Source organism: Lutjanus erythropterus, chromosome 11, assembly GCF_056507025.1.
Source record: "Lutjanus erythropterus isolate fLutEry1 chromosome 11, fLutEry1.hap2, whole genome shotgun sequence".
Lineage (NCBI taxonomy): Eukaryota > Metazoa > Chordata > Actinopteri > Lutjaniformes > Lutjanidae > Lutjanus > Lutjanus erythropterus.
Window position 1 is genome coordinate 13,316,979 of NC_139327.1, and position 26,932 is coordinate 13,343,910.

Below are 26,932 nucleotides of genomic sequence, written 5' to 3' on the forward strand. Positions count from 1 at the left end.
AAGTAAAACACCACTCAGTTTAAGAATTTACATATTTATTCTTATGGCTTAAAATTAATTTTCTGTTTGTGAGATTGAACAACTCTGTTCCAAACCGAGATATCAGAAACCAGAGGCTGTGACGTCACACTGATGTACCATACAGCAAAGAGCTGCTCCACTGACTGCAAAAGGAACAGTGATGAATATTTTAGTGCTTAAACTACTATGTCCTAGTGAGGTTTCTATAATGGCAATGCTTTCCAAACCCATCTGGACTCACAGACAACCATCTGCAGGAGTCACCCTGTTCTGTCTGTACCTGTACGTCACTGTGACATCACAGATCTGGTTTGGACAGAGGAGGCAGCGCCAAATGTTTACTTACACATACACTCATAGAAATAAGGCTTCCAAAAGGGCCGAGGTTCTACCCAGAAGTCTTTGCTTCTGAAGAACCCTTTTTGGAAGAGAGAGTTCTTCAGTGATGGTTGAAAGCATGGATTTTAAAAGATCCTCACCCTCAAATATTTAAATATCTTAAAATTATACTTTTAAATGTAGATGCATCTGAAATCTCTTTAATCAGTTCTTTTCTTCTCCCTCTCTCTCTTTTTTTTGTAGGTTGTAGAGATGGTCCACACTTCCCATCATGCCTACTCTGCTTTGCTTATGTTGCTAATGTCATTTTAGTGCTGGTTTAATATGTGGGTTCTCGGTAGAACCCCCTGGTGCATTCTTGTTAGACCAATTAAAATCTGGAAAGGTTTTTGATGGAACATCCAGAGAGTGCACTGGTTGGAACTATTATACCACAGAAGAGTTCTCTGTAAATCCTCTCATGGGGGGTTCTGAGTGGAACCTTTTCTACCAAACTAGCTCTGGTTCTTGAATCAGTTCCATTCAAGATTGGAACTTTGCGCTATCTAGTGAATCTGCCCACATTTCCATATATATGTGATATTCAACAGGTTGTTGTGCATTGTGCAGTGTCTTTTGTTGGTGACATCTTTGATTGCAATGGTTCTGGTGGAAACACAGGTTGGTTCAGTAGATAACACCAAGGTTCCAAGGATTTTTAACAGACCCAGTTCAAGAACCAGAGCTTAGGAGGTGGAAATGGGCACTTAGGGAGTTCTGGATGAAACCTCTCACAGATGGTTCTAGCCATAACCCTTATGTTGGGTTCAAAGTATAATCCATTGAGAGGGTTTGAGGTGGAAAGTTTATAAAAGGTTCTACCAGGAACCAAAATGGGTTCTCCTATAGGGACAAACAAAAGAACCCTATATGGGTTTATTTAGTTACTTTATTTCTAAGGGTGTATGGAGCTGTCCTCGCTGTCATCAAAATATCACATTCCACAGCTGACATTCAGTGGTATGTCCCTGCAAGATTATTGGAATTTTTCCTCATACCAGGATTTCATTAGAACGGCCCAGCAGCTTTGACCTGACTGTTTCTTGTATAATTACATGTCTGAGCAAGATCAATACGGTTGTACCATATAAATATTTTACTGTCATCATTGTTGCACCTTGATCACCTGTCAAATAAAGACACTGGTTTGATTATCACAAGCCTCTTTCTGACTAATTATTCAACAAATTAGCTTTCTATGGGCACTTCATCATGAAATCCAAAATGTTCGCACATTTTTCACTTTTTTTTTCATTTTTGACAACACACTGATTTGACCACAAGAAGCAAAGCAGCAGGTGGAAAATATAAATCAGTTTCTTCTTGCTTTTCACTAAAATCTAAGTTCCAACATAGACAGAAAAACAGGCACCACAAAACAAACTGTTTCCAAATTGACTTTCAACTGGAAGCTTTTGACAGACTCTTAACAATAAGCATCAGACAGACTCAGCGGGCAAGCAACAGCCAGGGCAACACAAAAGTACAGGGGTCACTGCAACAGTGAAAACATCACATGGCATTTGAAACGTGCCATATCTGTCAACCACTGGATGCATGAGAGAAATATACAAGTCCTTATGGCCAAATTCCCATAACAAATCTGACATTTTTTGAACATGAATCAAACCTCTGCAAATGCATGCACTTATGTGGGGGAGAAAAAATAGTTCCGTTGGTTGAACTATAGCTCTTTGCTGGTCGGGAGCAGCTTTGTAATGTAGGAGCATCATTCTCTTTAACGGACCAATCTTCAAGACAAGACGAGTGATGTCTCTTATGTCCAAGTCTGTCAAATCAGTCACTTTGGATTGTGTGTGGGAAAGAATCTCTGTAGGAAAGCTCAAAGCGTTCCCGTCCAGTCCCTTCATTCAAGTCATTGTGGGGCATTCTTGCTAGATCCAGACCACAGCTGGATAAGATGGGAGGAGGAGGAGGAGAGACTGGACGTATTGCACATATGCATCCACACGCACGACGCACTCACACCAAGCCCTCTTATTTTCCATGTCTTCGTCTCCATCTTCTCATCTTGTCCTACATCACGTTTTCAAACAGCTGCATGGATCTCATCATGGTTTCATCCTGCAGAGAGAAGACAAATAATCAGGGCAGAATGATGCAATTAACTGGCAATGTACTGCACCCCTATATAGTTCTGTATAGTCAGCCATGTTCTATAAGCTGCATGATGACAGCAGTTTCCAGAGATAACGTCATTTGTCTTTGCACATTTAGCAGGAACAGTTTCAAGTTTTCCAAAGCTGTTTAAAAGGGAGGTGTTTGATGATTTAGATGCTTTAAACCTTTATTCTTTAAGGGTAGAGTCAGAAGGATTTGTTCAAGCTGATTGTAAATGCACCAGTAAAACTGTTGATTGCTGGGTTTAATTTCCAGGACATCAAATACGAACATTTTTGGGTTGGTAAAGCATCCTTGGCCCAGGAAAGAAAAAGAAATAAAGAAATAAAGAAATACAGGCAGACAGCAGGCTCTCTGCGGATACAATTTAACTTTTCATTGCGATTTAAATGAGATGAACGACATGAATGTTAAGAGTTCAAATAGTCATCAACACATTAAATAAAATTCTAATAAATAAGATGTCGATGAGGCAAACTTGATTAAAAATGTGTCTAAAACATATCACCTTAAATAATAATAATGCTTGGTTAAAAAATGTGGTGCTCTTTTGGCAAGCTTTTATTTTTTTTATGTTGAGTGTAATGGGTCACATGAACAGAGTTTAGTTATTGGTGCACCTGTGGCATTATGGGTCAGAAGCAATACGCCTGCAGAGAGGGCCAATGTGGCTGCAAATGATTAACATACAGCCCCAAAATAATGTAATGTGTTATTTACTACTTTCTTTTGATTCATATTTATTGAATATGTGTTTAAGATCCTTTACATGGACAACTGAGACATTTCTTGTCCTGCTGGGTGATGGGACAGCAAAAGAGTCTTTGGTTTTCCATTTGGGACGCAGAGTAGCCAACAGATTTTGGTCAGATGACCTGATTGGTCCCTTGGTGGTGAAAGGATTTAGTAGTCTAGAAATGTAGGGAGGAGCTAAGCTTTATACTATGGGATTAAAAGAATCTTAAAATCAGTCCAGAAATTCACTGGCAGCCAGAGCAGCGATGGTAAAACAGGAATGATGTGAGATCTACGGCCAGTTCTGCTTAGGAGCCGAGCTGCTGTATTTTGTATAAGCTGAAGACGGATAGAAAGACAGTGCAGCTTGAGAAAGGCAAGTGAAAACAGCACTGCAGAAGTCAAGAGGGGAAGAATAAACACATGAATGATACGTTCTAAACCAAAGGCTGATAATAATGATCTGATTCTTACAATGTTTACGAGATGAAAGAAACAGGATTGAACCAATTTTGTTAGTGGCCAAACAGTTGTGGAGTGTGTCTGTGTTGCCCATTTTCTCACTGAGTAAGGCCTCGTTGGACACACTGTAAATATAATGGACATTTGTGTATTTATGTGTATTATTTTGAACTTGTTGAAAACCTACATACACATCTACATGCGCTGTTTGCATTGTCAGTGTCATTGTTATACACGTAATTTTAAAAATAATTAGCAAATTATCATGATGCACATGTATTACTTTTTTATGTTTTTAATAGATAATAAAACTTAATAGCTTTCAGAACTTTAATCACATCTCAAGGTCTTCATTGTAGTCAACCTCGAGTAATTAAACCTTTGTGTTTAGATTAAACACTACATACTATTTCCCAAAGGTCAAGTAATGAACTTCCATTGCAAAACTTATTAATATACAAATAACTGTGAATAAAGTCATGCACTTTATGATGTGTTTCTTTATATATTTAATCCTATATATTTGGCACTAGAAAGTTGGGAAAACATGCTTAAATATTGTTATATATTTTTATTTGTTAGAATTATATATAGAAATAGACAATTCAGATGTAGTACAATACACACCTCCTGGCAGGCTATGACGAACTCCTCTAAAGTCACCACTCCATCTTTGTTTTTATCCATTTTCTGTGAAAAAAACAAAACAAAAAATGTAATACAATATGAATTAGTATCAAATAGAAGCACATATTTAGTAATTTAGCTCATGTGGCAACAAACTTAGCAAACAGTAATGGTAGAAAACATACTATAGATAACAATATAGAGATTAGGAGAATTTAACCTTAAAAAAGTGGGAAAAAAGACTGCAAAGTTGCTATATGCACCACAATGACTTTGATTGCTAAAGCTATAAAACTTTATAGACCTTATCCAAAAACTTGCAGTGTCTCAATAAAACCATGGAGATTTATTTAGGAAGCTACTGGAGCATGATCAGAAACATTGTTTTCCCTCATGCTGTGTAAACACAATGGGTTTAAAATTACCTGTCAACGTTTGACTTACGATCATATTTATGTTAATGTAAATATATATTATGTATTAGAAATGAACCTGAAAAAAGGCATCCACATGCTGCTGTGGGACGTCTCCCTTTAGCGCAGGGTAAGTGTATTTTCCCATCATGTCATAAATGGCTCTCACAATCTCAGTCATTTCCTGGAAGAAGACAAGATTCATATTGCGGTGAGACTTCAGGTGAGACACAAACACTGTACACCTTGTGAGAGCGCAGCCTCACCTCTCTGTTTATGTAGCCGTCTCTGTTAATGTCATAAAGGTGAAACGTCCACTCAAGCTTTTCTCTCAGTGTTCCTCGCAGCAGTATAGACAAACCCATTACAAAGTCCTGCAGCAGTGGAACGGAGCACAAAATCAGATTCCGAAAGCGTAGCATATGGAAGAAATGTGTAATATCGATGAGACAAAATGTTTTCTCTTACCTTAAACTTAATGGAGCCGTTGTTTGTAGTGTCAAACGCGTTGAAAAGATAATGTGCATACATGCTTGCATCTGCAACACAAAAAAATGAATGTATAAGCCCCCCTGTTCTCAAAAAGCTTCAATGGAAGAAATTAGAAAACATTTCACTTTACCTCCATGAGGGAAGAACTGTGCGTAAATGTGTTTAAATGTCTCCTCATTTACCACACCACTTGGACATTCCTGTAGAAAATAAATAAAGAGATGAATTAAGGTTACTCCACTCAATAACATCAAGCTGACACATCCATCAGTGCGGCACCAAGAATAACTGCATACAAACAGCCAGTCTTCTCACTCATTTACTTATGTAGGTCATATATAGACATTGGTATTAAACTGGCTGTTTCCTAACCTGTTAAAAAAAAAACAAAAAAAAAACTCATTGTTGTTGCTTTAACGTAGTTTCTGGGTGGTCCTGAATATTTGGTCAGGCTAATGGATTATTATAATGGATCCGTGGAGAACTTTTGAATTTGTCCAGCACATTAGTTTAAATAAATACTGGCAAAATGAACAACATTCACATCAGTCTAAGCTGTTATTTGTGTTTGCTAACTACCAATGTGAGCATGCTAAGACAGTAAACATGGTCAAAGTGCTGTGCCTAACGCTGCCTTCAAATAGGGTTGTGTTTCAAGTGTTCGCAAACACACTCTACTTGTGGTGCTCACAACCTCTGAAGTGGAAATTTTCTCAAAGCTCTGAGTTCATGAGTTGTTATGTGTTTGCTGATCTTTTCAGACCATGGAAGTTCATTTTTTGGTGGATAGTAAGTTACTGTATTTTATTTCTTCATAATTGTATAAAATGTCCAAGGAAAATGTTGATATACAGACACATCTGTCAATGTCTTTGCATTTACTCAATTACATTAGCCACTCGCTATCTTGTTAAAGTGTTAGTCTTGCTGTTGCCTAGCAGTGGTGTTATCATGACTTAACCACTTAAACGCTATTGTGTCCATGACTTCCCTTGTTGTAACCACAAGCTTACAAATTCTACCTGAAGGCAGCCTCATAGAGCTAATAGCGTGGGTCTTGTTCAAACAGAAACAGTCTGCATGGCCTGAGCTCAGGGGAAAATGGTAAAATGTTTTTGTGGAATTAGGGTGGTCTAAATCTTTAATGTTTGAAGCGAGTGCATGCTACATGTACCAAAGTCATCTAATAATAAAAAATCGTAAAGTGTGTGAGTAGCCTACATTCTTGAAGCCACGGTAGAGAATCTGCAGCTCCTGTTTGGTGAAATTAGTTTGGGCTTCCAGTTGCTCAAGACCCTCTGGCCTGTGACACACCATCGTCATCTCCAGCTCATCATCTGTTTTATCTACGGGGCAGAGAGAGGAAGAAAGAAATATACTTGTTACACAGAATCATGTCTAGACTCCTGTAATCCCTGTCCAACATTTGCTCTTCCCGGTCTTTAAAACTGTTATACACAGGAAAGAGACAACTCAGTGGAGCCTGAGAATGTTAAGTCGGCAAGAAACATATCAAAAATATGATTAGACAGCAGAAAAGAGTACTTGTGAGGCAGCAGACCGATGAAGCAGGAAGACACTCACATAGAGGTAGAAAGAGATAACAAAAAAAAAAGATGAATTTTTAGAGGAGCTACATGTTTGTTCCCCTCAGGAGTTGAGGGATTTTATTGATGGCGGCACAGAGCACGGTATTGGACGCTGTGAAGATGGATGACGGTTAATGATGTGAAGAGTTCGGGCTCTGCTGTAGGCAACCGTCTCTCAGTGCGACTGTCTCCAGCTTCAGGACAATATTAACATCCAGACATCCAGCAGTGGACACAATCCACACGCCGACAAGTTCTCAGACATCAGCAAACATCCAAGAGAAAACAGCCGTATAATGTGCTCTCTGGAAGTCTTTATTGCAGACACTGGCAGCACCAAACACATACAGAATATTTACACATGCTGCTCTCTTTTATATCCCAACGCTCCTTAAGATATACAATCAGTGTGTTTTGATTTTATGGAGAGTAAGTGATATTATTCAGCTCTGGATGGGGTCAGCAACAAAAGGTATTTCAGCCACTTCAAAAAGGTTTACAAAATAAAATCAACATCACTATAAATGTAAGCTAAATTTATAATATTTTCACTACTTCGCATTGCCGTCAGGCAGCCTTTTCTGACAAGAAACTGCCATTATATTCACCAAATATCGCTCTCTCCAAATCAACCAAACTCCACAGGCTGGACATGGGAGTTACTGAGCAACTGCTGCATCAATCTGTTGGTTTGTTTGTCTCACTGTGTGACTTCAGTGTATCTGAGCTGTCCTTTAAAAACACAAAATTTATACAATAACACAAACAAACTAACAAAGTATTTATGATGGCAGTTTCCCATCAGAAAATGGTGGCAAAGTGGGGAAAATATTCTAAATATAGCATACCCTTAAATTGTTAATGATTTTGTGGTTAAAATATCTTTTGTTGCTGATCCTCTCTGATTTTCCAAAGTGGGGGTATGTCGACCAGCGTGTACTGTAAATAATACATTGACTATTGATTAGTACTTCATACGACTACACATCAAATAAATATCCCATTAAATCCCACAAAATTCCACAATGAAAGCTGACCAGTAAGCATATGTGACTTGACAAATGTTCACATGTATGCACACACGTGAGTCCAAACAGGCTTTGTACTTCAGCTGTGTCAGCATCAACTGGCTCAGTCAGCCTTTAAGAAAAGGAGATTAAAATGAATATAATGCTCCTGCTTTTTGGATGGTGGAAATGACTCATTCATTTCAGCCCATTCAGCGGCAGAGTTGAGATTAATCCTCAACACTGAAACTCTATCTTGTATCATGCATCATCTGCCAGAGGCAGCCTTGATTCGAAATTTACATCTAATAGCCTGTTGGTCACCCACTTTTTTTTTTTTTTTTTTTTTTTTAGCAATTATTCCCAGAGGCATCAACCATATGTGATGATAATATGAAAGTAAGCTCTAATTAGCTGCTTTTGTTTGTTTGTACAAGAATAATTGCTTCTGCTTTTATATTTAAATCATCCTCATTTGGATCCAGTTTGTTTTTATTATATTTCAGTTTCAATCCGTGCAACAAGGTCTCAGCCATCAGTACACCACTTGCAGCTGTATATATGTGCACTTACTGAGATCAAACACATTCTCAAGGCTGACAAATATGTAGGTTACATATAGTATTTATGAGGCTCCCCTATTAGGTTTATGCTAATTAAGAAATAATATGAAATGAAAAATACAAGCTTGAAAGAGATCTTCCCCATGCCTGGAAAACTATTTGAATAACCCAGAGATACTGTTCCAGCCAGTTTAAGCAATTTATTGTGATATTAGCATGGATGCTGATCTAGTGTGGAATATTCAGAATATGTTTTCAGCATCTTGTTTTCTCTCAATCTTCCCTCCATCTTCCCCTGAGCTCCTGTTGCAATCTTGATGACTGTTGTTGTCATGGGGATAGACCGCCGCGATGAATGTGGTGGGTAAATTGGATCAACTGATTACAAAAATTGTGTCAAACACAATAAATCAACAAAAGTGCTGATTGGCGTATGCATGTGTTCTTTCTGACTGGGGGCGCTTGCTTTCCCACAAATGCGACAGTGTGATCTGAAACAGATGAAACGAAACGAGGGTGAGAAAAGGAAACGGGCAGAGTTGTTGATTAGAGGAGGGGTAAGACATTGGGAAATGAAAAAGAAGGAGGTGACGTGGAGTGTGAAGATAAAAGGTGAGAGAAAGGGAACAACACATGGCGGAGGAGGATACAATATGTGTGGAGAGCATAAAAAAGAAAAATGGGATTTAGTGAAAGACAAACACTAAGCTATTGATCTCTGAATCATGATGAGGAAAGAGACATATTGATTTTGTGACTGAGATTTCCTAGTAATGACTAGCCTTTAACCACCTGGGGGTTTAAAACACTTTGAGAATAAACCTCATTATACCAGATTATAAGTGTTGGATCTACTGGAAGAATCTCTACCAGTGTTCCCAGTGTTGATACTCATATATGAGGCAGGAGTCGTGATGTTAATGGTGCAACAGCTGCTTGACAACATTTATCAGCATGTAGTGGGAGGGAAGTGTCATGTGATGAAGTGATGGAGACAAATGGTGTGTCAGATGGTTATTTTATAGACAAACAGCAGCTCTGTCGTACTGTTAAAAACAACCGCTGCCGCAGCTTCTGTCACCAGTCTGGCCCAAGCATTAACAAAGTTACAAAGTGACATTTTGGAAAATACACTTATTTGCTTTCTTGCTGAAAGTTAGATGAGAAGATTGAAATCACTCACATGTCTCTGCCGTAAATATAACGCTGTTGCCAGCAACTGGTTAGCTTAGTTCAACATAAAGACTGGAAATAACTCGCCCTGCTCTGTCAAATGGTAACAAAATCCAAAAAGCAATATCTCAAGCTCCCTAATAAAAGGTCATATCCTGTTTGTTTTACCCAGGAACTTCCTGGAGTCCCTGCTTGTTGCCTTGCAACCTCACAGCGAGGAAGTTACTGCGCCCAGCCAAGTCTGGTTCACAACCCCCCATAAAACCATGACAGGTCATTTTTACACTTCAGCTTTTATCTGGATGAAACAAAAGAGGTACCATTTTAATTAGTGAGCTTTAAAAGTGCTGATAGGCAAATTGTGTAAAAATGTGTATGGAAAAAGCCAGCCTAGCTGTTTCCCCTGGTCTCTGTCTGCGTTCTAAGCTAAGCTAACTGACTGCTGGAGGTAGCAACATATTTACTGTACAAACATATGAGTGATATCATTCCTTATTTCTAAAAACTAGGGTGGTCCTGATTACTTTTTTTTTTTTGCTGCAGATATACCAATCGCAGATCATCTACAAGTCATATCAGCTAATATATAGCTGATGATTTGTTATATCACCTGGCAGTATTATAGGTCACTTTGATGATAAGCCAGTATGGACTGGTAATACAATAATGCTGAATTTTAGGTGTTACAGGTGACTCAGATGCTCAGAAGCCTTGATTAAAAAAATGAAGGATTTCTGTCCACTGGCTTTCGACCAGAAATGATTTCATTGGCAAGTTTTTTTGGCATACGACTAGGCTTGATAAACCATACTCGCATGGTACAAGTTTTGTAAGAGTAAAAACTCTTACAAAACTTGTGATGAATGTTTTGCTATAGTTTGGCTATTTTTTCCAAGGAACATTATATTTTTTCTGGGGCAGTGGCATATGAGGAAAAAAACAGGCAACACTAGGTGAGTAATTGATGCACAAATTATGTTGTGGTTGAAGTGTTCCTTTAGGTAAGTTAGTATTAGACAATGACACCAACTCATCTGAGAACTGGCTCATGTCTTTTGATAATTATTTTGCACATTTTTATGAATATTGACCGACGATTATTGGCAGTCGATCAATCTGGGCATCATCCAAAAGATTATTTCAGAATGACAGCGATTACTGTCCTCATTTTCTTTTATAATATATTTTTTAACATGTCATGGAACGACAGCAGCTGGTGCTTCAAATATTCAATCTATGCACTGACTTTTTTTTGTGCTCTTTTGTCAAATTTAAGTTGTGATTCCTGACAAACCAGACATCACAGACATGGCCAACATACTAGCAACATATAGAATGGCTGTGCTGGTAGCTGGTGACACAAGCAATAAATCCTCAAGACAGAAATATCAGGCATGGTTTTGGAAAAGATTTTGGCTAGTTCTGCTCATATAAAGTTCATGTCTATGACATAGTTGTGTAATACTTACCAGCTTTAACTTAATTTTGTTTGTATGCCTACCTTTCTGTCCTGTTTCGTATGCTGCTGTGGTACTTATTTCCCCTGGTGGGAATCAATAAGATCGTATCTATGTTGTCTCATCTCGTATACCTCTGCATAGCTCGCAACACAAGACAAACTTTAATGGACCCAAACAAAACAGGATGACCTCTGCATTTTTTTCCCTTTTTGTCCAAAGGCTTCTGAAATGATTTTATCTAAACAAGAATGAGTGATTCCATCTCGCCTGCATAACACAAACACAAAGCATCAACCTTTTGTCTCGTGTGGTGTTATGTCTAATGTAGGAGAGTAATTGCTTTGTTTGCTGGTTCATGTGTTGTATCCCGATTTCATGCTGCTATGAATTCATCATTCATCCTGGCTGAGAATTGTTCACACTCATCTCTTGTGCCCCTACAACCCAGTCTCCATGACAACGAGGAGCTCAAGCATAAGGCCAGGGAGAGGTATGATATGTGAGCTGCGTGTTAATTCACAAGCTCTCGCCTGGAACCGTCATCTCACTCTCCCTCCTCTCTTTCACTCATGCACAACACACACACACACACACACACACACACACACACACACACACACACACACACACACACACAACCATAGAGTCAGGGGCAGTGATTTTGCTCCCTGGTTATTTTCAAGGACACCTTTCTTTCTGGTAAACTGTAATCTCTCCATCATCACCACAGTACATGTGTGCCTCAGAGCTCACATCACTTCATCCCAATTCTGCCACTTCCTTCATTAAATATTTATACATTTTTTTATTAAAAAAATATTCAAATAAACCACTTGTATTAAAAAAAGCACCAATGCTATTTGTTAATGTACTTTATATGTACATATATGCCATTGGTTACATTTTGTAAATGCATTAGCCAGTCTATTTTTGCTGTTTTCAGACTGACTTCCTTCTTCAATAATTTATAGCCCACAGAAATATGGCCAATATAGAAATGTTATTGCTCATGTTATATGTGCATGTGTGCAAGAAAATAACAAAAAAAACAACAACAACAACAACAACAACTAATTTTTCTAAACTACATACAGTTCAAAATATTATCTGAATATTTTCTTTCTCTCTGCTCTCTTTCACTCAGTTTAGTCGAGCTTTCTGTTGCTCTTTTGTCTCCTCTCCATTTTTTTCTGACTAATGTTGACGTACCTCTGGATGGTCTCCTCTGCTTGGTTTGCATGGTCAAAGTGCCCACCACTGCACCCATGTTGTCACCGTGGAAACCAGCCTGGTCAAACAACCCAGAGAGTAATAGTCCGTCTATTTATTTCACGATCCTGTCAGCCTGTCGTTCAGTGTTCATCTGCCTCCACGGCTCTGGATCTTAAAGGGGCTTTGCCCCTGTTGTCTCCTCTTGCTGTGTTTCAGATCTGTCACTGAGCTGATTCTCTTGGATTTCTGATCTCTTTCTCCAGACACACACACACACACAAGCTGCTCCTGCCTTTCTGCGCCACTCCCTCCGATCTGTGCCTCATTCTACTCATCTGTCAGCCTTTCCCCCCTCTTTCCAGCTCCCTGCCTCTTCATGCCCCTCATGTTATTGTGGAGTGCTGGTAACCGATATAACTGAGTAATAACACCGCTGACAAGTGAATGGTGGCAGGTGAAGGTCGTACATTTAAAGATCTTCATTACTTATTTCTCTTTTTACTGCCCAGACACACACACACACACACACACACACACACACACACACACACACACAGACACACACAACTGAGACCAATGGTTAATGATGACTTCAGTTCAATACCACTTCCAATTAGCGCTTTGCTTCCTGACACATGGCTTGTGCCATCAATGAGCCTGGAGATGTTAGCTATAAAGTAACATGACTGGACCTTTTAGTCTGTTCCTCTTGTTCTAATGTGGAGGGCAGCAGAGAACAAGCATTATTTTACTTTGGTACAAACAAGACCGTTAAAGTGTTTAATGGTGTCAATTAATATTCAGGGAGCAGCTTTGATTTAAGAAAATGAGACTGTGTGCAGGGGGAAAAGGAGAGCAGAGGGAGTGAGTAATGTTTATTTCCCTTCAAGTGCTCGGCATTAACACTCAAGCAGCTTTGTTGGAAGCTGAAGTAAACGTTTATTAGATTATAAGTGCTTCATTCACTATGGTAAAAGGCAGCTAATGAGTAAAGATATGTCTTTGAGATGATATTGTAATAGTCCGTTTTAGGATGTGATATGAAATCTGACTGTGAATCTCTGCAGGGCTCTGAATTTGCAATTATTTCATCTGAGGGAGGACATTTAAAAGGCGATCGGTCTATGTAAGGTCCATGTAAAGGATGGAGTGAAGCACAGAAAATGTGAATGTCTTTTTAAATATTCCACTGGCTACAGACCAGAAATGTAAATGCTCACTCTGCCTCACTCTTTCTTTCTCCTTTTATGTGTGTGTGGGCTTTGGAAAAACCTCTCTTGATTTAAAAAATTCATGGTCTGCCATTTTTTCAATGGCGTTTCAGCTTTCTTGTTTCTTGAAAGTTGCGTTCCCCGTCCTCTGTTACAGCTGTAAAAAGAGCAAAACCCATGTGAAAGGCACATGGTGGCAAAAATCCTTAAAAAAAAGCCTCACTACTGTGTAGTCTTTCATAAAAAGAAAATGTATTCCCTCATAGTTATGTAAGCCTCGCAGACTTGCCTTATCTTTGCTATGTGTCTGCGCTGTTTGAACAGCAGAGTAGTACACAGTACTACATTAGATACGCAGGTCACGGGTATTCAAATTAAGTCTTGTGTGGGTCTGTGTGTGTACATGTGGTTTGTTGGGGCACTCCTGTGTTGGCCAGGTGGAGCTGAGATACTGTAAGAGCTTAACATGCACTGATTAATTAAACATAAAGTCATGCATAATTCTGATGAATGTACACCTCTATCATGCTATGTGTCACAGCCAGCAAGTTCTCTACTGAAATTTCCATTCCAGGCTGGAACATCTGTTTGTTTTCCCGTTTCATGTTTATTAGAGCTCAAAATAATGCCGGATCATCACTGAATGAGTTATTGTATGTTTATGAGTCATGAGAAATCATTAAAAATCTTTTAGAAGGAGTAGACGTTTATAACGGTCTAAATGAGCAATATGTTACTGGGGTCTGGCAGGCAGTAAGGCAGCCAGTCACCGAACTCCAACACCAAAGTGTGTATTTTTGGAGAAGAGGGCTTTTGTTTTCAGGATACAGGACTTCGATTTACACTTACAGCTGACAGTTATAAGATCAACTTACAGTTGTCAGTTCAAAAATATAATGTTGTGCTCATTTTGCACTCGAGTTCAATTCCCTGCAACCTGCTTGAATCTCAACTCTGGGGAGGATGAGGAAGGGGAAAACTATTTAGACAGTAGTAGCCATTTTTAATGCTAGGGACTTCATATATTTATGTTAAAAAAAATTTAAGAGTTTTATTTGTTTTATTTAATTAAACTGTTTTTTTTTGCATTTATTTTCAGAACTCTTCAGATCTTAAATATCTTAAAAGCTTATTGAACGCGTTTTCTCATCAAGTTTATTTGAGTAGAAAAGTTTATCTGTTTTGAATCATTACAAAATTACAAAAAAAAAAAAAAAAAAAAAAAAGACCTTTTCACCTTTGCAGACACTCATGAATTTCATTCAGTAATTTCCCTGCATTTTTCTATCAAATATTCATCACTTTTACTCCCTGGAAAAATCAGCACAGTCACTTCATCTCAGATGAGGAAGCCTAAATAAAAATTCTCAGTCATGTCACAGATGCTTAAACAATCTTTCCCCTCCACTTCTCCCATTATAATTAGAGATAAACCCCCTGACATACATTCCACGCAGACACATTTACAGATTAAGTATCCAGATTACTACAAGTAACCACTTGTAATCCCCACGACAGATGTTTGCCATCTGGAACTGCCTTTCTGCCCCATTTCCCTCTGCACCAAGGACACCGCACTGCTGTCGACTTCTTACTCTCTTCTGTATGTTTTAACCACTAAATGAATCATGATCTACACAAGTGCAGCTCATCACCAACAACAGGCAAGACTCATCAGTCACAACTGTGTCATACAGTAGACACTATTGAAAAAGTGACAGATAAATAAAAATCAAGACAAATGGAGCAGGAACACAACTGACCCTTCTCAAGTCCCGCCCCTTTTTTGGTCTTTGCTCTATTAACAGTTGAGCAAGCTTGGTACCCAGTGAAACCCTGGACATCTTTCTACTTTCCTATCTCCTGTACTTAAATATGCTTGTTTATGTTCAAAAGAAAACTAAAATTTTGGAGATCTATAAAAGCCTCATGTATAGTCACAGCTTAAGTTATCAAATGTTAGCTACTAGCTAGCTAATGATGTAGATTAGCTAGCAATTTAGCTAGTGTTGTGCTTATTAGATTTAACTAGTTAGCTAATTATTTATGGGGATGTGATAGCTTGTTGGCTAGCATTTTGCTAACATTAGCTCACTTAAGATGTGACGATATACAGTGCATGTCACTTTTACAGGTCCCCCAGCAACATCTTTTAAGAATCCTCAAAATCTGATTTTCTTATAATATAGAAGAGCGTAGCACGTAGTTGAAGTTGACTGAGGTTCCAAAAGAGGCGCAGAACTTAGGATAGGTCAGTTTTTAAAAACATTTTATTAAGATTTATCAAGTGCTGTCACTCTGTCCTTTGAATATCAAGATTCTGGTTCAAAATAGATGCATGGCTGGATGACTTTCTTTTTCCCCGTTAACTTCTTATTTCTGAATTTCCTCGACTCTTTCAATCTCCCACCGCATGCATTGTTCATGTGATTTTGAAGAATCATTCATGAAAAGCTCAACTCTGGTACATTTGAGACTAGATTTTTCCTACATCTGACTAAAATCTATTGTGTAAATGTGATAAAATACAATGACACATTTTTTTGAAGGTAGAAAAGACTATGTTAAAAAAAAACAAAAAAAACTCATTTGATCTGGGAAAAGTGCAATCTCTGTTTTGGCATGAGACGGCAGTTTTAGACCTGATGAGTGCTTCTATAGTCTTGTTACATAAGAGCTCCCATCATTGAATTATTTCGTCTCTTCTGCTGCTTGCTTCTTTACCTTGTCTGTATTCTGCATTAGAACTAGCTGTGCTTTAAGAGATATTAAATGTGGATTTGATGAAGGCAAAAGGGTAATATGATGACTCAATGGATCTGGACAGCTCTGTTTAACATATGAATTAATATTGTACCCAGTTTACATTTAAAGTCATATTATTCAAATGTATATACAGTAAAATTGTGGTTATAGTAATTGTTTAAAGAAAGAAAGACGTTGAACACCATGGTGATACGGTGAATAAAATTACCCATAGCCCTAAGATTTACTGACTATTTGAAATATATCTTAATTAAGTAACAAATATTTATTAAAACCATCTAACAATATGCCTATCCATAAGAGGTTTTTGAAAATGTATATTTTTAGACCTTGTTTTATGAAGAGGACTAACTATTAAAATAACTTCTTGAGTCTTTTAAACTTTTTATTAGTAAGAATGCTAAATTAAGGATAAGTTCAATTAAATAAAATATTAAACTGCTCATTTTTAAGTGCTCATAGGGCTCATACTATACAGAGCTCTGCCCTGAAATAAAATACTCTTTGCAAAAATATGCCAATTGCATATTTTAATTCACTATTCAATGCGATGGATTAGAACACAACGAGGAAAGAAGCTGACTTTGGACTGTGCAAACTGAATAAACAAGAGCTGCAACATATAGTTGATCAATTAGTGGCTTGAAAAAAAATTGCCAGAATGTAAAACTGGTTGCAGCTTATTAAATGTGAGGCTTTGCTGCTTTTCTTTTTTAAATTGTGATCATAAATAAGCAATGTTGCAGTTTTGGATGGCTTGTTGGACAAAGGAAGCAATTTATAGATGTTGCGCTCTGGGAAATTGTAATAAACATTTCTTACTTTTTTGGACATTTTATAGACTACATCAATCAATTAATCATGAAAATAATCGTCACTCAGTCAATCATAACTGATATTGAAAATAAAGGTTAGCTGCAGCCCTAGAACAAATACAGTCAAGTACCTGTGCACACAAAACAGCAGAAGAGAAGTATGAAGAGAGGAGTGTGATTGATATGTGCAGTTAGTGGTCACAAAACACAAATAAATAGCTATAATCCACATAATTATGATGGTGTGCTTTATTGATCAGCTCAGACCACACCGACAGTCACAACTTCTCTGTGAATCACTGGGTATTTCTTGAAATGTTAGCAGATAGCTCACAAGACTCGCTCCTTTCTGTATTGTAGTGTTACCCTTTGAACAACAGGTGGCAGCAGAGGACATTGTGTCATGATACAATCAGCAGCTTGGTTCGTCAGTGCAAGCTGATTTCGCTCACATCCAAATACAACATGAGCAAAAATGGACAGAGTTCAACAACATATGAGCATGTAGGCAGAAGCACCTCACTATAATAACACACATCACCCAACCATCATCATACGATTCACTGCAGCAAATATCTGTGTGTATAAAGTGGATTCTGTGTGTAAATATCAGTAAAACAATGGAGAGAATTAATGCTGAGAAGGAAACACACAGAGGAGGCAAGAGATAAAAATAAATCTAGAAGAAGACGGTTACATAAAAGTGTGTAGTGAGGTGATGTAAAAAATTAAAAGCGGAGACACACTGTCAGCTTCAATCCACTGCTTTTACAGCCACAGAAGAAGAGAGAGAGAGAGAGAGAGAGAGAGAGAGAGAGAGGGGTAATGAGAGCAGAGGGAAAAGAGAGAGAGAGTTTTGGGGGAGAGCAGTTCATCAGTGCAGGGTAATGCTGATAATCCTGCCATATTTTTGGTCGTAGTAGAGGTACGGTCGAAGTACACGTGCCGTAGATGTGAATCGGTCTCCGCAGTGACGCTTGCTGCAAGGTTATGCACTTAGAGGACACATGTGACTTGTAATAGCAAGGGACAGGTGCAGCAGGGGGCCGGATGAGCGGGTTTCTGTCTTCAACTACCCTCTTATTCTATCTATGTCAGAAATTGTGTAAACACAAGAGCTTGCAAGCAGACACATCAAAATACTCACTTCATGGTCGACATGATTCTTTAAAACAAGCTATATAACCTTTGCTTAATAGTGGCTGCAAATTACAATAAGACCGAAGGGATAGTGTTATATGCTAAACTGCTTTTAAGCATTTATATGTACAATGTGTAAGTTTTTATGTTAGGGATCTCTCTCATATTTAAATGATAACAAAAGATGTAGTTTGATTCATGTTATGTTTAGTCACATTCGCAACTTCCTTCCTCACTGTTTGACCTATGCAACGTATCCCATGTTTCCCCGAAAGTTATAGCAGCTAGCTAGTAACAGCTAGGAGGAAGCAAACTATCACCTTGAATAAAGTTTGGATTTCTCTGCTTTGGAATATTGTTGGAAACATTTGTCATAATCTAAGTACACGAATAAAGAGAATATATAAAATGTTCAACCTTACTCAGACATTATAATGCAGAAATGTTATATTTTATTGCCTTAATGAAAATGCATATAGACCATCAGTTGCACAAATGGAGAAGACTCTTTGCAGTTCACTATACAGCATTATTTACCCAAGTTTGCTAACCTTAGCAAAGATATATTACATTTTAATATCAATATATCTCTTTTTCTTTAATGTTAATACCTAGCTTAGTTTTGTAAGACTCACATATGGAGATGTTAACGCTTGAGTAAGGTAATAGTCTTGATGCTAATTGCCCAGTGGCTCATACAGCTGCCAATGCTAGTTGTGAATACTTAGCTTAGCCTGTGTGTATTAGGATGTGAGGACAGTTTATTGGGTGTAATGAAGGCTAAATACTTATCAGCCTCACAATGTGCAGACTGATAAGTATTAAGTGTTCATTACACACAATAAAGCCAAGCTGGTGGTCAGTTGATTATGAATAGATACACAGACACACAGGACACCTGGACTTTCCCCAGTTTGTGCTTCCTTGATTTTCCCATTGACACAAAGGTACCAGAAATTTTAGGACTTTAGACACAAGTCTTGCAATTCAACTTGGACTTTAACACCAACAACTCATGCGTTCACCTGGTCTTGAGTCTTTTACTTGACACCTTCCACCAGTCCCAAAGATTGAAGAACTAATGTTACGTTGCTGAGTTCCAGTTGAAAAAAAAAATGATATGGTGGATAATTTTGTCTGAGTACAAAATCTGAGTGGTGGTCAAAAAAACATGAATAGCAGAATGTCAGATAGGTTCAAAAATAACAGGAGACGCAACAACAACTTTGGTCGACATTTAAAGTTCCACGAAAAATGCTAAGTCGAGGCTAATACTAACATAGTTACTGAGGTAATACTTCACTACATTAGCTTAACAGTGAAGTGAATTCACTGACTTGTTTAGGACTTGAACCTCAAAGTTTAGGACTTGGGGCATGACTTGGGACTTATCAACTTGAGCGCAAAGGCTTGGCCCCACTTCTGGTTACTTGAGAAAAGAGTGAGCTGGGCAAGTTGTGTGCCTTTTTCCCCCAATATATAAGACTGTATTGAAAGGGATTGTTGCCCTCTCCATTTAATAACTTTAATAATTCAAATACAAATGTCAGTTATAAGTCAGACACATTATCAGTGACATCCCCAGATGAAACTAGAAGCAAACAGCTGCAGTATCTCCCATTTAGTTTACATTTTTCTTAAATCTTACAGATTACAACACATCTATTTTTACAGGCAGCACTATGTGAAACCAGAGTATGAAGTACAGTATAAAAGTATAAACACTTGAAATACAGCAGCCTCTTGGGACCTAAGAATAACAGTGAGAGTCAGTCAGTTTAAGGCCTGAGGCATAGCCTATCACCATCCCTGTTTCCGCAACTCTGACACTCATGCTCGCAATGTTTTAAAGGTCTGAAAATGAATATACATGCTGCTGCATTTGTAAGTGGATCATTTTAAAGGTTAACAGGCAGAGCTTTATGGTTCATGTCATCATATATATATATACATAGAAGTGCGTGCACGAAAATATGCATAACAAACCAAACTAATGGAAGATATGTGTGTGTGTTGGAGACGAGGGACTTAGATTTTTCAGTCCACCTGACATGCTTGCGTGTGTGAAGCTGAATATGCATGTGTGTGCATATTTTCATGTCTTATTCCATGCGTCATTGCATGTGATAGCATGCAGGTCCTCTGCACCAATCTGCAGAACAGAGATTATGCTCCTCTGAGACATGATCATAAGCAGAAAAGTTTGAATGGAAATTCCAAAGACTTTTGTAAAGATCAAGTCTTTCCATTCTGTTGTTTGAATCAAGTCATGTATGTCTATGTCTATATAATACTCTTTATCTTTATGTATTGTTTTCCATGTTGCATACCACTATCAAATGACAATAACATCTGTAATCTTCCATGTGGTTTTTTGTAAAAATTATCCACGAAGCTCTCAGTTCCTTTCCAGCTGAGAATATACTCGAAATGTATATTTTTTAAATGTACAAACTGGCATTTGGTACATTGATTAACAGATGTTTGCTTATATAGACTAATAACAGACAACCACCAAATTTAGGTCTGTAATTTGGTGCTGCAAGGGCCCTTTGTCCACACAGAGTCCCAATGTCCGCCTAGTGAATAGACGCTGCCCCTGGCTTCTTTTTAAGAGGGCTACTCCCTTTTTGTGCAGCGGCTTTGAGCCTTTGCAGTTGAAAATCTGAACTTTTCAGAAAGGTCCTGGTGTTATCAACATTGTTTTTTTTGGTTTGTTTTTTAGGCAACCAATCATATTTTGGATAGGGACTTGTCACCTTGGTAACCAAGCCCTTCTATTTCTTACTGATATGCACCACAGAGCCAAAACTCAACTCATGTGGAGTAGCCCAGAGGGAAAGACTTTTTTTAAAGTGTCTGTGTTCAGCACTCAGTAATTTTGTAGCTTCTTGAATACCTGTGTGTGAATCTCTGTGGTTTGAAGTTTTTTTTTCCTGCATCACTGTTTGCACTCTGAGGTATTCACTTAATTTCACAGTTTCATGTTTGCTTTCAGCTGTAGCACTTTTTTGAAGCACAGATGCTTAATCCCAGCGCTCCACAGTGCCCTGCCTTAAAAAAGCGAGAAATGAGAAATGCACAGTACAAATATTATTAACCTATCTGCCATTTCAGTTTATAGCGAATGAAAAGTGATTTCTAGACTTTGCCCTCCTGCTGGTATGCCCCACTGCATACTGGCTATATGCTGGTATGTGTTGGGGCTTTAGAGGCCAACTCATTTTCTAGCATGTAGGGCAGCCTATCTGGCACTGCATCACATTTTATCCACTGGAAAGGACCACTGAAGGACACTTGATGGGCGATTCCCACCGGTGCCCCTTCTGAGTCCACCAGTGACATCTGTTGTTTCTGTTTTCTACATACAGTACTGCACAATTGCACTTTCTCATTGAAGTGAATAGTAAGGTATGCCCAAACTTTTGACTGCATATGAACACAATAACAGCAACATGTGTGATGAAACACAGTAGCCTTCCAATAAATACTGAAATAATATTCAGATTTATCTGTATCAGAAACAGGTTAATTCAACTTCTTTTTAGGCTGCAGTTCTCACTGTCGCTGTTGGTGTGTCCACCCCTCTTAAAATGCATATTTCAAAGCTTGTGCATGTTTTCCTGAGATACCACAGTGAGAAGCTGATATTGCATAATTCACACTTTGAAACACACATACATTACACTAAGTGTTGTTGTGCTAAATTAGAAAGCAACCTGTATTTTCTCTTGCATTATCAGGCAAAACCCATACATTTAAAAATGACTAAGATGATAAAATCCATGGACCCCATTTTAGACTATTTATAACCAAGTATTTCGATTAGAAGCACTTAATTAACTCAATGACATTCAATTATGAAACTGAACTGAACTAAAGACACAGCCTCTGTGTTGCCCAATGCACGAGCATCTTAACCTTCAGTAACAAAGGGCAGTGCTGTTTGCTGCTATCGGCAAAGCACAAAAGAACATTTGAGGAGAGGCAGCAAACGTGCAGAGGCACAACGTCCAGGGACTAGATGTTCAAAAGAACTCACACTCCATTACATCAACTACCTTTGAAGACACAAAGGGCAAGATAACTGTCATCTCAAAATAATGACAATATGGAGCCAAAGGCATAGAGAAAAAAAATAAACTTTTTTCCCACATTAATACTTTGCTTTGGTAATTAGTCCAAGCAATTGAAGATAAGCCCCTTACTGTAAAAGTGAGTTCGGAATTGTTTGCATATATCTTTGTTACGTAAAAGGCTGAATAGTCCACAGTTTCATCTCAGTTTTTAAATGCTACAAATCTGTGGCTGCAGTGCATGACCCAGATTGTCAACCCATGCAGTCATAAGTAGGCTGTATTATTTCTAGAATAGCGCAGTAGCTGACATAGCCACCAGTGTGAACTCATAGTTTCACTCTCAGCAGATTTCATTCATATTGAAGGAGCATCATACAAATAAGCACATATGCAAGGTGTTTGTTTTTTAAGTTGATTTCAGTGTCAACAGTGCGGTGTTATTAGGCAGCAACCACATCCCAGGTAACACAACATAAGTAGTCTGTGAGAATTTGCTCTGTTGATCAGTATGAAGGTAAAACAAGAGCACAAATTAATATTAAACTGTCCTAAGTCCAGCCCTTTTTTTACTCTGTGGCCCACTAGCAGATGAGCAAGCTTGGTACACAGTGGAACTTTCTCCTTTCCTGTTTCTTGTACTTATGCTATGTGCTGGGCTCGTCTATGAAAAAGAAAGAAAAGAAACTGAGGATGGTTAAAAGATGTCCTGTAAAAGCCACACAAGCCACATATGGACACATCTTAAGTTAGCTAATGCAAAACACTGACTAATAAATCATGCAGATTAGGTAGTTCATTAGCTGGCATTTTGCAGACATTAGCTATCAGATGTAACTAGCTAGCTAAGAATCAAAGTAGATTAGTTGGCTAGAATTGGTGCTTTGTTACAGAGCAAAATGCTTGGTATCTAGCCAGCTATTGACTGATGTAGATTATCTAGTAAGCATTTTGCCAACATTAGCTAATTTAAGATGTGATTATACAGATATGGAGTGTTTAAATGCCTTCTTTTAATCCAGTGGTTCCCAAACTGGGGGGTGCAGAAACACGGCAGGGTGTGTGTGGATGAGCTGAGCAGATATACTGAAGTGAAACAAAGTTAAATGAATATGATATATGTTGGCAATTTGCTGATGCTATCATTCTAACTTGTACCTCAATAAAAGTAAACCCTTTTTAATCAGTCGCTTCCCCAGTTAATGTTAAATGTGGGGTTGGGGAATGTGTGAACTTTTTACAGTTTCTCAAGGGGGGCATGCCAAAAAAAATATTGGGGAACCACTGTTTTAACCATCTTCAGAATCTGGTATTCTTATCAACATAGGCGAGCCGAGCACATCCAGCATATCCAAGCACAAGAAAGGAGACTGGTGGTCAAGGCTCCAAAAGGGGCTGGACTTCAGAAGCATTAGTTGGATGGGTTTCTGCTTGTATATTCATACTTTTGAAACTATAGAAAATGCTTCAATAAGATCATCAAACATTATACAAGCTACTATTGTGTTGTGTTTGTACAACTAACTTGCTGCTTTGTAAAATGTAAATGTTATGGTAGATGTAGGCAAATGTAGCATTTCTATTTATACTGCTGGACTTGATATAGTAGTAAAAAATCAGTTCTTTTATAAGCATGATTTCTGACTTTATGTGAGATTTTTCCCCATGAAATGTTATTTCAGTTTATTGTTTATGACACTTTGATTCTGTAATGTTACTTTTGCATTGCTGTAAAGTAACAAAATGACAAATAGGCAGACATAACATATTCTATATTGTAATTGTATTGTGACCAGCTGTGAACCAAATGTGAATGTACCAAGTTCTGTCTGTGGATGTTTCCTGATAGTTATTAAGGGAACTTTTTCTTCCTAAAAAGTGATGCTTTCTCTTCCCAACTCGGCACATACCGATGAAATGTCACCACCCCACGGCGTCTGACATTGCGGCAGACTGTACCCTTTGGTTGCAGTATCTAACATTAACACTGTGAAAGGGTCACAGTTTGTTTAGGTTTAGGCACAGAGAACTACATGGTTAGGTTTAGGTTAAAATAACACATTGACTATGAAAGTCATGTGAAAAAAGTCACATAAATTTATGTACCTGACAAGTTTTGGTTTCACACAGGACACTAACCCTGGTCTCCTGGGTGTGGGTGCTGTGTGTGTGGACTTTCTCCCTCTTTGCACTACTTCAACAACCTGGGGCAACTTGTACAGCAATGGATGGGTTTACTTTGAAGTCACTTGAAAAGCCTTGTGTCAGTTTCAGCCGCAAATGGGTTTCGTCTGCATCTGTATGAGCGGTCGAGGGGGGGGCATTTTGGCGGTATGTGACGAATTTGGAGTGAGACCAGGCTGTAAAACGCCATAAAGGGAATGTTCTTATATGACCTAAGAGAACAATATGGGAACATTTTCTTTACGTCCCAAAAGTCCTCTGTCCTCTGATGCAATGTTACCATAAAAGAATGAAAATGTAATGGTCTAAGGGTCTAAGGCCATGTTGGGAACTTTGAATTGCAGTATTTATATCCAAAGTAGGACTTTAAAGCAATGTCCCCAATGTTCTGTAAAGGTCTGGGACATTTGAGACATTAGAGAAAAGTTATATGAGGTTCCCAGAATGCCCACTCCTATGTGGGTGATGTGACTGTTGCTTTTTGTGTGTTTGCTCTATCAAGTTCGCTTTATTTCCATGAAGGAAATCAATTCCTGCTGGTGGATATGTTTCCAAATGATTTAGAGCTGGTAAGAGCATCCAAATGTTGGGCAAAAAAAGCAGCTGGTGTCTACATTTGTACTGGAGGAGACAAATGGTGTTAAAAATGCATAGAGTTGAGATTCACGGCCCACAGAGATTTTAAATGAAGCATCGCCTGCACCTGCACATATATTTTTATGCCATATTTGTGCGTAGGTGTTTATTTGAGTTTTATATCAGAGCAGAGTTTTTTTTGGAAGTGAGAGCAGATCGGTGTGTTTTATCAGTCGTGACAGTGTTATAGCTGCACTCTGACTTGGTGACTCAGCATTTGTTTTTTGCCGTTTAAGGTGAAAAGTAACTTTCAACCAGAGGCTGACCGAGGTCGTGAGGGGAAAGAGAACCAGGGCTTTTAACACGAAGATGATGAACATGACAAGAGGTTGAGAGTGCATCAGGTGACGGGTGCCCAAGGGGGGTGTATGGATGACGCATGCATGATGACATCATTCAGTTTTTACTCAGATCATACAGGAAGTCCTAGAGAGACATAATGCACCGCATGTAGAAGGTACCCAATAGGCAAACCTAATTATTCCTTTTTGACACTATTGATTATGTATTTGTTTGCACATGATAGTGCACAGAATATGTTTATATGTTTGTGGAGAAGCTGAAGGTGTTAATAGATGAACTGGTGGGACGTAAACATAAAAAGACAACAGTTTTGAAATAGGGCAACTTAGCATGACATCATTGATCTAGCTCAAATCCAATTATAGCTAGTGTTGTAGCAATGACGCAAAAATATGTGCAGTGATGACGTCTTTAGAGGTTATGGCTCTTGTGTGTGGATAAGTTATGGAATAGTAAGCAGTTCAGTTTTTTTTCTTTTCAGGGTGTTTCATTTTAAAGCGTTTTAAAAGCCCCAAAGAGGTGAAAATATCCTGCAATTCACAAAAAAAAGAACAAAAAGAGAAAAGCTGCCACTAACACAGCAGCAGTCACAGTATATCACACTATTCCCGTGTCCAAAAGTTAATGCAAACATGAATTCAAACTCAGTTATGAAGCTCCAAATGCTGGCAAACAGATTGAGAAATTGAATGTCCACGTTAAATGATATTATATTTGAGCACCACCGAATCACCAAATAGGAAGTAATGTTGTATTTGTATGAGTGAAACTCTGTTTGCAAAGCAAGGGCTCAGTGTTCTTCTCAAGGACACTGTGACAGGACACATGGCTGTTGATGAATAGGCGTTGGCTGTTGTGGAAAGTGAATCTTGACCCTGATAGCACTGCAATATAAGGTACAGCACAGTGTAAATAGGAAAGAAAGCTCGATATGATTTCACTGAGCATGTGTGAAAGAATTGAAGTTGTGCAACATCACTTCTGTTGTGTTTGGATGGATCACACCATCACAGATGACACTCTAATATCCATTAAATGTTGTGTGTAGCCTTTCGGCACAACCACCACGTATCTACTAGAGTGCGCATGAAAAAGTCATGAACTATGTAAATGCACATTTAAGTGTACAATAAGTATATCTGCATTAGAGTATAAAGCCACATTACCTTTTGTGAGGGTTCCTGACACCAATCTCTGCAGGGACTGGATTAATTTGAGCACCCCCTGCCTGCAGCGGCTGGTACAGCCAGCCATCATGAGGTAGAGGCAGGGGCCGACGGCGGCTGAGGCTTCACCAGAAAGAAAATGTTTCCTCCAATATGTCTGAAGAAAGGTTTGAGCTTACAAATGTCTCCACAATGTCCTCTCCGGGGATATTGCTATAGAGTGGGGTCCTTATTGCAAAGAGGAGTCTGCCTCAGTAGTTTGTGTGATCTGACATCTTAAGGTCCTTTAAGGAGATATTTGTGGAGGAAAAAGTAGAAACTGACATAAATAATAATTCACATGCAACATCAAGCTTTTAGT

General features: G+C 38.4%; 1 protein-coding gene across 2 annotated transcripts; it reads right to left on the reverse strand.

The window, feature by feature from the left end:
* Positions 1–1,707: 1,707 nt before the first annotated feature.
* kcnip1b (Kv channel interacting protein 1 b) lies at positions 1,708–26,932 on the reverse strand. 2 transcript variants are annotated; one of them, XM_084730860.1, is made up of 8 exons: positions 26,572–26,932; positions 6,492–6,616; positions 5,401–5,470; positions 5,247–5,317; positions 5,045–5,152; positions 4,858–4,962; positions 4,366–4,428; positions 1,708–2,484 (listed from the first exon to the last, which is right to left on the reverse strand). In XM_084730860.1, the coding sequence occupies exons 1-8, from the start codon at positions 26,660–26,662 to the stop codon at positions 2,437–2,439; spliced, it is 681 nt and encodes a 226-aa protein (XP_084586986.1). In that variant the 5' UTR covers positions 26,663–26,932; the 3' UTR covers positions 1,708–2,436. The 2 variants fall into 2 exon arrangements, with proteins under 2 accessions (XP_084586986.1, XP_084586985.1); XM_084730859.1 differs by lacking the exon at positions 26,572–26,932 and adding an exon at positions 12,272–12,611.